At 44.6% G+C, this 15,486-nt stretch overlaps 1 protein-coding gene across 1 annotated transcript in view; it reads right to left on the reverse strand.

The window, feature by feature from the left end:
* Positions 1 to 4,382: 4,382 nt before the first annotated feature.
* Positions 4,383 to 15,486, reverse strand: part of hfm1 (helicase for meiosis 1) — a 118,516-nt gene continuing 107,412 nt past the window's right edge. The window contains exons 32-35 of the mRNA XM_041207838.1: positions 15,298 to 15,400; positions 5,864 to 5,942; positions 4,635 to 4,795; positions 4,383 to 4,440 (exon numbers count right to left, since the gene is read on the reverse strand). Coding sequence (XP_041063772.1) covers positions 4,383 to 4,440; positions 4,635 to 4,795; positions 5,864 to 5,942; positions 15,298 to 15,400 — 401 coding nt within the window. The remainder of the gene's footprint in view (positions 4,441 to 4,634; positions 4,796 to 5,863; positions 5,943 to 15,297; positions 15,401 to 15,486) is intronic.

Here is a 15,486-nt window from a genome sequence, read left to right on the forward strand (position 1 = left end):
TAGGCACCTCACTCACTTTGAGGAGCATACCATCATGCCAACTGGAGAGGACGGGGCCACGCCTGCAGTGACAGTGAGGTCGGCGGCAAACACCCACGTAAGGATCCTACATCACATCATCCCTCTCACAATGCAAATGTGAGTGCTCTATCTCCTGCTTGTGACTCTGCTGCCATGCACTAATTATCTCTACTTTGTTTCACAGGGAGCTCTGCCAAGTTACCAACACCTTCAGCTCCATCCACGTACTCACCTCCAGCCAAGAGGACACCTTGTCCACTGAAAGGCTCGAAATGAGCAGCCTGAAAGACCCTTCACGGCACTTACCCACACCCTCCACCAGCACAGAGACAGACACCTTGGCTGGAACCTAGATCTAGAGCAGGCTCTTGTTCACAATCTGGTGGTCACCGCACTGACACGTGTCCACAGCAGGAGGAGGCAGGTTCAGCTGAGCTCCCCAGCACTCAGAAGACTGCTGGGGACAAGGCATCTGTGAGGTCCAAGTCAGATGATGAGCCTCTGGATTTGGCCTTCCAACTCATCCTGGAGAGTCAGCAGAAGGTGGAGGAACATCACACAGAGCTGTTGGAAGCCCTCAACAGAGTGGCATTGAGTCGTAGGAGTGTGATGAATCTGATGAAGTGGCGCCCACATGTGTGCATATGGAGGTCTCCAAAGGAAGGATGGCGGATACCAATGGAGACTGTGGTCCAGCAGAACGCGGAGATGCGCACAGACCTGCACTCCATCACGGGAGCCATAGGTGAGGTCCTGCAGTGGCAACGCAAGAGGGAAATGGGCCACCTCAACATCCCCCCACGTGCTCCTTCCCCTCAAGGGTACATGTCAGGGCTCTTGGCCACCCAAAGGGAGGAGCAGCAGCAGCTGGACACTCCTGGGTCATCCGTTCAGGAATCTCAGAGGCTGTCCACTCCCTCTAAGTCCCCTTTGCCTGTGACCCCATCAACCTCGTCCTCTGTCACCGCAGAGAGAGCAACTGGCTCACAGCAGGACAGCCAAAGCAAGCCAGGTTCTTCAAGGCCTCGGCTCTCTGGAGGACGCACTCTGAAGTCATCAGAGGCAACAAGGCCAACCATTGCACAGTCTGTATCCACCCCTGCTGTGGATGTCAGGGCAGCGCCGAGAAGCAGTGGTAGGCCTAGAAAAGTTAAGAAATTCTGATCACATGTGGTTGCATGGGTGAACACGTTTTGTCACTTTATAATCTGAAAATATATTCACTTTCGCTGAATAATGTGTAATGTCATTCAGCTTCATTGATAGGCTTCATGAGTCCTCCCCCTGCAACACCCCCCACCACTAGCAGTTCAGCTTCATGCAACTAGACCAGGAGTGATTCTGGAGGGAGAAGTGTGTGTTTGGCAGGGCCTTTCAGAGCCTCGAGCAAACAATCTCCACATTTGCAGAGTCTTCATCCACCACACTCAGCTTACTGTCCAAAACATTTTCAATGCTGCCTGCTGGGGTTTTCTTTCAGTTGTCCATCTGAGCTGACCTGCAGCTCCGCCACCCACTGACTGCACTGTCATGCAGCACCTGTGCCCATCCAACAGGAGGCTCAACTCACTTTCGATTTCCACAACCATGGTCGTGCTTAAGTAACTTGTCAGCTCCCTCAGCCTTTCCCCTACCCGAGTCACCCATGTCCTTTACCCCATCACTGTGGAGCCCCCAGCATCACCTTCCACCTCCCCACCGTCACCTACCAACCCAAACACATCATTCCAGGATGTCCAGGTGAAACTTGCATGTTCCTTACCTTTCTGAGAATCCCACCACCATTCACATTGACCTGCCCGACCTCCTCCTTCCCACTCCCAGGGTCTCTGTCTCTCTGAGTCCCCATAGGCCACCCTTGCTGTCCCTTCTACCATTACTGACACACCCTCACCCTCCTACCCGACCGACTCCCTCTGCCCCCTCTCACACTCACCATTCCCTCCTACAATGCCCACCCTCAGTTCGTTCCTTAGGAGGCAGTCATTGACTCCACAGAACCCTCCCTTGAATGTTCACCTGGACATCCTTCCCCTTACTCTCTCCACCACTCTTACTCCCTCCTCCACCCTTACTCCCTACACGCCCGGCTTGACCGATCATCTGTAACAGCCCATGGCCAAGACGATGATGTTCCAAAACAGGTCCAAAGCATCAACAGAGACCTTTCACCTTCTGAGAGCTGCTTCGCGGTGGAGCCATGTGCATAAGGATCCACCCAGCACATGAGGATCCAGGGGCCGGTAGCTGTAGGGCTCCGGCAACTTCCTTTCCTCGGCTGTCCATGACCTAAACAAGGCCCTAATGGTAAGTCTCGACTTCTGCACGTCATGCTTGTCCAGAAATATTCTGGGCCAGTGTATTTTTGTGTTGGCATAATAGTAAATCGGGCATGGGGGGAAGATTCCGGTTGGGTCTTACTTTGCATTCCATTACCAGGGTGTAAATCAGGGTTCACGCCGGCTTCAAGTGGGATTCGTGTTCTGCCAATGGCAGACACCATCGGATGATCCCGCTGATTTTACACCAGCATGAAACCCATTTCTGCCCCTTATGTTGAATTGTTCCCTTTCCGCCTGCCTTGATACCTGCCGCCAATGGGGCCAGAAGATACCATCCATATTGATCTGATTCCAAAGTCTGCGCTGCACTGGATGTTCTCAGCTATGATGGCAATATGACCACTAAAATTAGCCTGAAAACCTCTAGCCTAGGAGAGAAAATACAATAATTAGGGTTTTTGCTTCTAATCGCTGCTTCCAATGAACCCCTCCAACCCATTGGAAATTAAGTGTATGTGGATGCTGGATGAGGACAGCATTGGGCTCAGCTGTGTTGCTCCCAACAGTGAAACAGCCAGCTGGCATTCCCTGTTTAAACTCATACATGGAAAACAACCATTTGAGTAAAGTACTTTATGAGCGTGTCCAGTACTTCTGCAGCTAATACCCTCAGGAGAGAAATAGAACAGAAAAGATGAGGAATACAGGCAAAATAAATCAATTTCCAAAAAAATTTCCTATTGCCAATAAAGAGGAAAAACTAGACTTATTACCCTTGATTCCTTCTCCCATCAGCGGCAATTATAATATTATTTTATCTATTGATGCATAATAAACAAACTGGGTTGAGATACTGGACTCTTGAAGGAACACAACTTTATTCATGCAGACAATCACCTCTACTGAGTTGGTTTTTTTACATTCAATTCAAATTCGTTTCAAAAGCTGACAGTAACTCGACTATAATCATTAAATTATCTTAACATTTCTGTTTACAAGTAATTATTTACCTATTTAAAATGTGTATGTATATACATATTTCCTTCTCATTTTAGCTTTTTTCATGACAAGCACAATCACTACTCTCCAGCTGAGAAGGCTGGCAGGTGTCGAGCTTCTCTTAAAATTACAGTTTCGACATGTCACTTAAGTTAGTCAGTAGCTGAGCTTGAGAACTAAGGGAAATATTTTACACATTACACAATAAAATGTGTGGCGAATCAATCGTTTCAATCACATATTTATTCAACAAAAATAAAATACTGCAGATTCTGGAAATCTGAAATAAGAACAGAAAATGCTGGAAATACTCGGCAGGTCAGGCAGCATCTATGGGGAAAGAGACAAAGTTGACATTTCAGGTCATTGACCTTTCATAAGAACTGGAAAAAGTTACAGCTGTTAACAGGTTTTATGTAAGCACAGGGAAAGAGGGAATTAAAGGAAAAAAGAGGCAGGGAAAAGGAGGGGAGGGAAGTGGAGGAAAGAAAAGGGAAGGTCTGTGATAGGACGGAAGGCAGGATTAAATCTCCCCTGACTTCCACCTACTATTTCCAGCATTTTCTGTTTTTTTTTATATTATGTATTTATTCACAAAACAGAGCTGATGCATTTTTAATTGTAAAGAAACATAATCATATAGTTTGACAGCAAATTACATTAGTTCAGTTCTGAAATTCAAACATGGGATTCTAGCAAACACTTGGTTTGCTTCATCTGAAATTCCTCTCTGCTATTTTATTGGAAGTGCTAATCTATCAAAATTAGGTAGATTAACATCTCTGCTCCAATAATGAAGAGAAATTTTAGACAGATGATTTAACTTTTGTCCACTCATATCCAATGTTGTTTGTCTTTGCAGTTCAGATATATAATACTTAAAATGATTTGCTTCAAAAAGAAACATCAATTTCCATTGTAAATACTGACAGTAAATTCAAAAATTGTCACTTATGTACCATTTTCAAATCATGTTCTAGTTGGCGCATGTCTCAAACAGTTAACAAAGTGAAAGGCTTTGCAATTTGTTGATGCATTGCAAATATATTTGTTGTTAACAAGTTTTAAGCAAATGATATTCTAAAATATGCCATCAAAAATGCCAAGCAGAGCATCACACTCTTCCTCTGAAGCACATCTGAAATAGACAAAATTGCAATCAAATATAAAATAATCTACAACACACTTTTAATTTATAAATTAAAACATTAAAGTTCGGGTTTATCTTAAAATATTGATGTTTACCTTTTCATATTGTAAAATACAGAAACTCAGTTCACATTCTGATTTCTATCCTAAAAAAGCTTTTCCTAATGAAATACATGCACCCACCTGGATTCTTTTTCAGTGTTTGTACTGTATGGCCGAAAACAATCTAATGGCCCACTGGTTTTGGAATACTTCATCACATTCAGTTCAGAAGATGCAGAACTCAGTCCTTCCTTGGAACCTTTCACAAGACTTGTGTGATGAATAGTTCCAAAGGTTTTAGACTGCAATATAAAATTAACATTTATCAAAAATTTCATCTAGGACAGTTTTCTTTATATTGTAATCAGATATGCATTCAATCTAAAATTTTAAATGAAATAATTTATTTAATTTTTTTGAAGCCGAGGTGTTATATGTTGTTATATTACCTGTAAATATCTCTAAATAGCTAGGAACTACATGGTTAGGAACTAATGTGTTATGTGTAAGTGTTCCAGGGGACCACATTTCACAGTTCCATTACAGACCTAAATGATGTGTACATAGGCAATTCAAGTCCATTTCTCTTTTGATCCAGACAGCATGAAAAAATTAAACATAAAGAGTTTCTGATCTATACAAACTAAAAGTGTGATTATTAACAACATCTGGGAACCAAAAAAACAAGAATAATCTATAGCACGAGGCATATTAGAATTTACTTGAAAGTGTTTGAACAGTTTGTGATCACAGATTAGTAATTGGAATATTTAGATGTCACAAATATCTTGTTGCATTTCTCCTGCACTAAATGCTGTTTAACACCCCAAGGTACTGAAATTACACTTTTGGATGCCAGTGTATAAATAGTGCATTCACGTGAAATTTATCTCTCTGCTTTTACATGGAAGTATTAAATTATCAATTTTAAAAACTCCACTAAAATAGTGAAGGGATGAAATAATTATTCCTACGCTGGTATCAAAAAAAGTAATTTCAAAGCACATGCTATATGACATCATGTCATGTCAGATGATGCCAAATATATTTTCTATTGTGGTATCTGAAACATGTTTTTTTAAAAAGTACCAATTTTATTTTGAACTTATGTGGCATTAGTGCAAGTTCAGCATCAAATTTAGCAGAAAAGCACACTTTTTCTTGTCTTCCCAGCTGGAATGCATCAACTCTGAAAGATGCTGCACCAAGTTGCCTTGTCAAGAATTGATAAAGGCACCAGATTCTTACTTACAAATTTAAGTGACAGTTTGGGGACTAAGACTTGCAACCTTTGGACGTTTAAAGGAATGATTTCCTGGTTACATTACCAGACTGTTAAATGTAATAAATTTCTTTATGTTACAACTTACTGTTTCTTGAGCTGTTGAGTTAAATGATAACCTAGAATTCAAGGAGCTGAGTTGTTCCCTTGTTGGCAGATATCCAACGCTGAGAAAATCAATGAAAATATGTTTAGCAAAAACTACTCATTGCACATAATAGAAGTGCTAAATTATAGGAATACAGTATTTTTTTAAAGCGGGACCACAAGATAATTGAAGAAAATGCAATTACCTATAAAGTTCTTAATTATAATATGGTTCTTGGGACCTGCTGTATTCTATTGTAAAGTGTTTTGACATCTTGGCTGTAGTCATCAGGCTCACTGCTACTATTATACTAATTCAACAAGTATAGGACATACATTCTAAACAGCAAAGTCCACATACACACAATTGCACTTAATTTCTCTGAGTACTAGTTTTAGGGTGGCATTAATTATTTTATTCTAATGATCAAAAACAGACCCTTGTAGATTAAATCTGCTACCATTTGAACAGGTCCGAAATGCATTAATACACACTGGGACCCATTTACTGGATCAGTAATCAAGAGGCCTGAGTTAATATAAATAATACATAACAATACAGAAAAAGAGATAGTGCAGGAGGGTGGGCTTTAGATTTCTGGGACATTGGGACTGTTTCTGGGGGCGTTGGCACCTGTACATGGTGGACGGGTTGCACCTGAACCGGAATTGGACCAACACCCTTGTAGGAAGGTTTGCTAGTGTTGTTGGGGAGGGTTTTAAACTAACTTGGCAGGGGGGTGGGATCCTGAGAGGAGGTTCAGCAAGGGGAGATGCACAGACAAAACTAGAAGAGACAGCATGTGAGTCTGGAAGGCATAGAAATTATAGGCCAGTTAAGGCACAAGGGAGTTTGGCAACGTTGAATGGTTTTTATTTTAATGCAAGGAGTCTGACAAATAAGGTAGATGAGCTAAGGGCACAAATTAACACATGGAAGTATGATGTCATTGCTCTCACAGAGACATGGGGAAGAAATATCCCCCTGTCGGGGGGGAAGTGCAGGAGCGGGCGTGCCTCCGATTGGTTCCCCTGATTGGGGGCGCGCCGCCATTTTATGTGGGTGGGCCAGCATGATGTCCGCCAGGAAATACTATGTGCTCCCTGTGCGGACAGGGGTGGGGGGGATTCACCCAGCTGAGAGTGCATGTGCATGCATGTGCACGACAGAGTGCACTCATCTCCCTGAGGCTAAGTGCTGCCTCAGGGAGATCGGCACCAAATAAGAAATGGTGAAGGGGCAAAAATAAAATTTCCCTGACATGTCCCCTCATGTGACACTGTCTCATGAGTTGGGACATGTCCATTATTTTAAAGCATACATTTATTAAAATTTTTTAAACCCTCATGAAACCTCAGCCCGCCCACTTTTTCTGAACCCAGCCAGGGCTCCCGGCCTGCCCACCAATCTTAAGGTTGGATGGGCAGGTCCATTAATTATCTTGATTAGTTTTTAAATGGCCTCAATAGGCCGTTGATAGGTTGGTGGGTGCACAGTTGATTTGGCTGCGCCCCCGCCGACCTGAAAATTGAAATGATGTGGGGTGATGTTGGAGTTCCGCCCAACATCATCCCGCGACATTTTACATGTCGCTGAGTAGGCCTCGCCCTCCCCCTCGCTGACCTAAAGATCCTGGACATGGTTGAGAGAGCGGCAGGATTGGCAGCTCAATATTCCTGGATATAGGGTCTTCAGGTGGGACAGGGAAGGAGGTAAAAGAGGAGGGGGAATCGCAATATTGATCAAGGAATCAATTACAGCAGAAAGGAGGGATGATATCTTGGATGGCTCCACAAATGAAGCCCTGTGGGTAAAACTGTAGTACAAAAAAAAAATCAATCACATTGCTGGGAGTGTACTATAGGCCCCCAAACAGTCAGAGAGAAATAGAAGAGCAGATATGTAAGCAAATTTCAGAGAAGTGTAAAAAAAAGGGTAGTAAAGGTGGGGGGGTTTCAACTTCCCTGACATTAACTGGGTTAGTCATAGTGTGATAGGTTTCGAGGGAGCGGAATTCTTATACTGCATCCTGGAAAGCTTTTTAAGTCAGTATGTAGAAGGTCCTACAAGAGAGGGGGTGGTCCTGGACTTAATTTTAGGGAATGAAGCTGGGCCAGTGGTATAGGTATCAGTGGGGGAGCATTTTGCAGATAGTAATCATAACTCTGTTAGATTCAAGGTTGTTATGGAAAAGGTCAAGGGTGGGCCAGAAAACAGAGTTCTAAATTGGGGAAAGGCCGATTTTAATAAGGTCAAATATGATTTGGCCAGAGTGGACTGGGAGTAGCTACTTTTAGGTAAATTGGCATCAGAGCAGTGGGACTCATTCAAGAAGAAAATAGGAAGAATACAGGGCCAACATATTCCAGTAAAGACAAAGGGTAAGACCAACAAATCCAAGGAACCCTGGATGTCAAGGGATATACAGGATTGGATAAAGAGAAAAAGGGAGGCTTATGGCAGATACCAAGGGCTCAAAACAGTGGAAGCCCTAGAGGAGTATAGAATGTGTAGGGGGGAACTTAAAAAGGAAATTAGCAGAGCAAAAAGGGGTCATGAAAAAACATTGGCAGGTAAAATACAGGAAAATCCAAAGTTATTTTACAAGTACATTAAGAGTAAGAGGATAACTAGGGAAAGAGTAGGGCCCATCAAGGACCATAGTGGTAATTTGTGTGTGGAGCTGGAAGACGTGGTTAGGGTTCTAAATGAATACTTTGTGTGTGTTCACAAGTGAGACGGATGAAGTGGGTATGAAAATCAGGCAGAAGGACTGTGATATAATTAAAGAAATTAGCATAGAAAGGGAGAGAGGCGGTTCTAAGTGGTCTGGCAGGCTTAAAAGTAGATAAATTTCCAGGGCCAGATGAAATATATCCCAGGCTGTTGAGTGAGACAAGGGAAGAGATAGCAGGGGCGCTGGCAATAATTTTCAATACCTCTCTGGCCACAGGAGAGGTGCCAGAGGACTGGAGGACAGCCAATGCGGTACCGTTATTCAAGATGGTAGGAAGGGACAATGCAGGGATCTACAGGCCAGTCAGTCTAACCTCAGTGGTGGGGAAACTATTGGAAGCAATTCTGAGGGACAGAATTAATCTATACTTGGAGAGGCAGGGATTAATCAAGGACAGTCAGCATGGTTTTGTTAAGAGAAGGTCATGTCTGACTAATTTGATTGAATTTTTCGAAGAGGAGACCGGGTGCGCAGATGAGGGCAGTGCATTTGATGTAGTCTACTTGGACTTCAGCAAGGCTTTTGACAAGGTCCCGCATAGGAGACTGATAACGAAGGTAAGAGCCCATGGGATCCAAGGCAATTTGAATGGCAGGAAGCAGAGGGTGATGGTCAAGGGGCATTTTTGTAACTGGATGCCTGTGTCCAGTGGGGTTCCACAAGGATTGGTGTTGGGTCCCTTGCTGTTTGTGGTATATATATAAACGATTTAGACTTGAATGTAGGGGGGGTTGATCAGTAAGTTCGTGGATGACACGAAAATTGGTGGGGTGGTAAATAGTGAGGAGGATGGCCTTAGATTACAGGAGGATATAGACGGGCGGGTCAGATGGGCTGATCAGTGCCAAATGGAAATTAATCCAGATAAATGTGAGGTGAGGCACTTGGGCAGGACAAACAAGGCACGGGAATACACGATGAATGGTGGGACCCTGGGAAGAACCGAGGATCAGAGGGACCTTGGTGTACATGTCCACTGGTCCCTTAAGATAGCGGGACAGGTAGATAAGGTGGTTAAGAAGGCATATGGGATACTTGTCTTTATCAACCACGACATAGGGCCGAATTTTCTGCCAGTCGGGCGGGCGGGCCCGACCCAATCTCCTGCGGGTGGGGACCTGAAACCCTGCCGGAGAAGCGGGCCCCACTGCCATTTCAAGTGGGCGGGCCAATTAAGGCCCACCCAGCATGATGCCCAGCGGGAAGCGCTATGTGCTTCCAGTGTGGACAGGGGGCGGGGATTCCCCAAATGTGAGAGTGCGCTCTTTCGCGCATGTGCACATCTCCCTGAGGCTAAGTGCTGCCTCAGGGAGATCGTTGAAAGCTTTGTAAACTTTAAAAATAGAAAAATAAAAAAATCCTTAACATGTACCCCTCATGTGACAATGTCACATCAGATGGGACATGTTAATAAATTTCACTGAAACTTTAATAAAATTTTTAAACCCTACATGAAACCTCATCCCACTGGTGGATGAGGTTTCATGTCTTTTCAGAAGCCCGCTGGGGCTCCTGGCCTGCCCGCCAGCCTTAAGGTTGGATGGTCAGGTCCTTTAATTGTTTTAATGATCCTGTCAATGGCCTCAATTGGCATTGACAGGTCGGTGGGTGCACAGCTGATTTCGCTATGCCCCCGCCTTCCTGAAGATTTAAATAGGGCGGGATGACATCGGGGGTTCCGCCCAACGTCATCCCGCGTAATTTTCATGTCGGCGAGCGGGCCCCACCCCCCTGCTTGCTGACAGAAAAATTCAGCCCATAGAATATGCGAGCAGGGAGAGATGGAGGTTATGCTGGAACCGTATAAAACGCTGGTTAGGCCACAGCTAGAGTATTGCCTGCAGTTCTGGAATCCGCATTATAGGAAAGATGTGATTGCACTAGAGAGAGTGCAGAGGAGATTTACCAGGATGTTGCCTGGGCTGCAGAGTTTTAGTTATGAGGAGAGATTGGATAGATTGGGGTTATTTTCCCTGGACAGAGGAGATTGAGGGGGGACATGATTGAGGTGTATAAAATTATGAGTGGCATAGATAGGGTAGACAGGAAGGAACTTTTCCCCTTGGTGGAAAGATCAATAACCAGGGGGCACAGATTTAAGGTAAGGGGCTGGAGGTTTAGAGGGGATGTGAGTAAGAATTTTTTCACCCAGAGGGTGGTGGGAATCTGGAACTCACTACCTGAAAGGGTGGTAGAGGCAGAAACCCTCATAACATTTAAGAAGTATTTCAACATGCACTTGCGATGCCATAGCATACAAGGCTAAGGCCCTGATGCTGGAAAATGGAATTAGAATAGTTAGATACTTGTTTGAATGGTGCTGACTCAATGGGCCGAAGGGCCTTTTTCTGTGCTGTAGACCTCTATGACCCTATGTCCAGGATCTTTAGGTGGGCGAGCGGGGGTTGGGACCTGCTTGCCGACACGTAAAATGTTGCGGGATGATGTCAGGCAGAATTCCCGACGTCACCCCGCGTCATTTCAATTTACAGGTCAGCAGGGGCACAGCCGAATCAGCTGTGCGCCCGCCGATCTGTCAATGGCTAATTGAGGCCATTTAAAAAGTAATTGAGATACTTAATGGACCTGCCCATCCAACCTTAAGGTTGGTTGGCAGGCTGGGAGCCCCTGGTGGGCTTCAGAAAAAGCATGAAACCTCATTCATGGGCGGGATGACGTTTCATGACAGTGTCACATGAGGGGACATGTCAGGGAAATTTTATTTTTGCCCTTTCACCATTATTAAATTTGGAGCTGATCTCCCTGAGGCAGCACTTAGCCTCAAGGCGATGAGTGTGCTCTTTCGCATGAATGGCGCGAAAGAGTGCACTCTCGGCTGAGGGAATCCGCCCCCCCCCCCGCTGCACAGGAAGTGCATAGTGCTTCCTGGTCATGTCACGCTGGGCGGGCCTTAATTGGCCCGCCCACGTAAAATGGCAGCACGTCCCCGATTGGGGGCGCACCCGCTCCTGCACTTCCCCCACAGACGGGGGGGGGGGGGGGGGGGGGGGGGGGGCAACATTCTTCCCTTTGGCTCTATAAAGCAATATCAAATCCCACAATGACAGCTAAGAATTGGTATTCAGTTGAAAAAAATAATCTAGAAGTAAAAAGTTGGCATCAGTAAAAGTGAACAGAAGTTGTCAGATTGTTGTAAAAACAATGGTTTACTGGTGTTCTTATGTACGGAAACCTGCACTCCTTACCATTTTGTGACTTCAGTCGAATAAAAGTGGTTGACTCTTAACTGCCTTTTGAACTAGCAAGCCACTCAGTTGTACCATCATTGTCTCAGAGCAACTAGGAATGGGCAATAAAAGCTGGCTTTGTCAATGATGTGAAAATACTAAGAATTTTTTTATGAGCCTTGATTAAAATCTAGCCTAGGCTGATATAATTAAGGTCCCTTTCCTTTGCTGATTGCAACAGTCACAACAAAAATTCTTTTAGGCAATGTAAGACTAAATCCAGTTTAGGAACCAACAATTCAAAACTTGTTATAATTTTGTACGAATTGATATTTTTATTCAGAGAAGCATCAATTATAAACTTGTACTTGAAACGGATTGTACAGCACTGAACTCAAAAACAGAATAATGGGGAGAAATTTCTCCTTGTCGGGCGGGCCGGTTGGGACTGGGCACATGCGGGCGCCGAGCCGAACACCGCCCACAGTTGGCTGCGCACCACCATTTTACATGTGCAGGCCAATTAAGGCCTGCCCAACGTGATGCGCGCCTGGTAGCGCTCACGCTACCTGTGCGGGTGGGGAGATAAGGGAGAGTTGGGGCCTGTGCATGCGCGTGAAAGAGTGCAGAAATCTCCCTGAGGCACGGAGCTGCCTCAGGGAGATTGAGTGCAGTTGTAAAGTTGGAAAAAAAAAATTATTGACATGAGCTGGGACATGTTTATGAATTTTCATAATTTTTAAAATTTAATTAATAAAACCTTCATGAAACCTCATCCCGCCCTTAAGGTTGGACGGGCAGCCCTGTCAATTTGTTTAGTTGGTTGATTAATGGCCCTAACAGGCCTTTGGCAGTTTGGCGGGCATGCAGCCGACTCTGGTGCGCGCCTGCTGACTGGAAGATCGGAATGACGTGTGGTGACATCGGGAAACACCTTGTGTCATTTTACATGTCAGCGTGCAGGGCCCGCCCCCACATGCCAAAGAGAAAATTCTCCCCAATGTTTAGTTCCATAGCAGTGGCAATCCTCATTTTGATGAACACTCACTTTGATGAACAACTAGTGCACCCAAGTACCCTGGAAATTTCAATGAAGTTGGCATTTAACATTGTATGATATAGGGTAATATTTAACTCTGATTTATCAATTAAAATGCATAACCACTCATGCTTTCTGGTATGTGTATATTAGCCTGGAAAATAATTTCAGCAATCTTATTCTACAATCTTTTTTTATTTGTTCATGGGATGTAAGCATTGCTGCCAAGACCAGCATTTAATGCTCATCCCTAATTGCTCTTAAGAAAATGATGAGCTGACTTGAACTGCAGTTCACCTGGTGTAGGTGAGGGAGTACCTAGATCTTGACCCAGTGACAGTGGTGGAATGACGATATAGTTCCAAGTTAGGATGTTATGTGAATTGGGGGGAACTTGTAAGTGATGATGTTCTCATGCACCTGCTGCCCTTGGTCATCCAGGTGTAAATGTCACAGGTTTGGAGGGTGCTGTCAAAGTGGCCTTGGTGAGTTGCTCCAGTTTATCTCGTAGATGATAAATTACAACCACAATGGTGGTGAAGGAGTGAGTATTTAAGGTGGCGGATGGGGTGCTGATCAAGCAGGCTGTTTGTCCTGCAGGGTACTGACCTTTTGAGTGTTGTTGGAGCTGCACTCATCTAGGGAAGTGGGGGTTACTCTATCATACTTCTGACCTGTGCATTATGGATGGCAGAAAGATGTTGGGGATCAGGAGATAAGCCACCCCCCACAGAATACCCAGCACCTGATGTGCCCCTGTAGCCACAGTATTTATGTCGCTGGTCTAGTTAAGTTTCTGATCAATGGTGACTCCCCAGAATGTTGATGGTGAGGGAATCAGCAATGTTAATGCTGTTGAACATCAAGGGAGATGGTCAGATTCTCTCTTGTTGTGGATGTTCATTCTCTTGCACGTGCGTAGTGCAAATATTACTTGCCACTTATCAGCTCAAGCCTGAATGTTGTTCAGGTCTTGCTGCACGCAGGCAGGGACTGCTTCACTATCTGAGGAGTTGTGAATGGTACTGAACACGGTGCAATCATTAGATAACCTCTCTTTGTGACGTTGGGCAGAATCTTCTGTTCAGCGAATGGGGGCGAGGCCCGATCGCTGACGTATAAAATAATGCGGGGTGACATCGGGCATGCACCCTGGTATCACCCTGTGTCATTTAGATTTTCAGGTCGGCGGGTGTGCAGCTGAGTCGGCTGTGCGCCCGCCAACCTGTCAATGGCCTATTAAGGCCATTAAAAAATGAATTGAAATCATTAATGGATCTCCCCAGGCCTGGAGCCCTGGCGGGCTTCTGAAAAAGCATGAAACCTCATCCAACGACGGGATGAGGTTTCATGAGTGATTTAAAAATCTCAGAATATTTCAAAATACAAGTTATGGACATGTCCCAACTCATGTGACAGTGTCACATGAGGGGACATGGCAGCGAAATTGTTTTCTCATCCTTATTCGAAGTTTCAATTCTGAGCCGATCTCCCTGAGACAGCACTTTGCCTCAGGGAGATCTGTGCACGCATGCGCGAAAGAGCACACTCCCGGCTCAGGGAAAATCCCCTGCCTTGCCCACACAGGGCATAGCGCTTCCTGGCTGATATCACGCTGGGCAGGCCAATTAAGGCCCACACACGTAAAGGGCGGCGCGCCCAGGCGCTGATCAGGAAGCAGCCCGCACACTCCCGCTCCTGTACATCCCCTCCTTATGTTGATGAAGCATCTGAAGATAGTTGGGTCTAGGAAACTACTCTGAGGAACACATGCAGCCAGTCCTGGACAGAGATGATTGACCTCAACAATCATCCTCCTTTGTGCTAATGGAGAGCTCCCCCCTTGTTTTGAGACATCCTGTTGGTGGAAGCAGGGCAGCAGTACCCCAAAAATCATGGGGAAGAATTTACTGCCCCATTCTCAGGGTCACTGAGGACATTGGCATTTTGACAAGGAACTCAGAATAAGCTGTCTAGATAGCTGTTTGAAGCAAGTGTGCAGCTAATTTAGACATTTAAGATGAGATCCTATGATACTTTAAAGGAGATCAATTATAAGTAGTTATTTATATTTGTGAGGACAGGAGGAGTACACAAAAAATATCCTGTGTAGCTGCTGCATTGGGTCATACTAAGAACAGATTCCCCTACTGACTCTCCGAGCTAGCTTGGCTCAGAGGCTGGAGACCTGAATCCAGCACACTGCCTAAGTTTCCAGGACACACTATTATCACCTGCAGCTTGCTATCCTTACATCATTGAGGCCTAGCCCTTAAAATGGATCAGGCCTCCCATTGCCAGCTGAGGTTGTCTGTCAGGCAGCCTGAAAATCTCAGAGTGAAAATCTACCCCATTTATCTTAAATAGGGGAAAAAGGAATTTGATATAAACATGTTAAGCATTCATACAATAATGTCACAAAAATGTTATTTCCAGTTATGTCAGTAAGCAATTACGTTGTAAAGCTCACCTTTTATGTTTGTCATTAGTTGTTTGGTTCTGGAACTGTTTCAAAGGACTTTCAGGCAACTGGTTGTATCCTGTTAAGTTTTGAAATATGCTAAAGGATGAATCTATTTAAATAATACAAATATTAGAACATTTTTAGATTCAATTGACTTTTTTTAATCACTTAACAAACATACAAAAGTTAATACTC

The sequence above is a fragment of the Carcharodon carcharias genome, chromosome 16, assembly GCF_017639515.1.
Source record: "Carcharodon carcharias isolate sCarCar2 chromosome 16, sCarCar2.pri, whole genome shotgun sequence".
Taxonomy (NCBI): Eukaryota; Metazoa; Chordata; class Chondrichthyes; order Lamniformes; family Lamnidae; genus Carcharodon; species Carcharodon carcharias.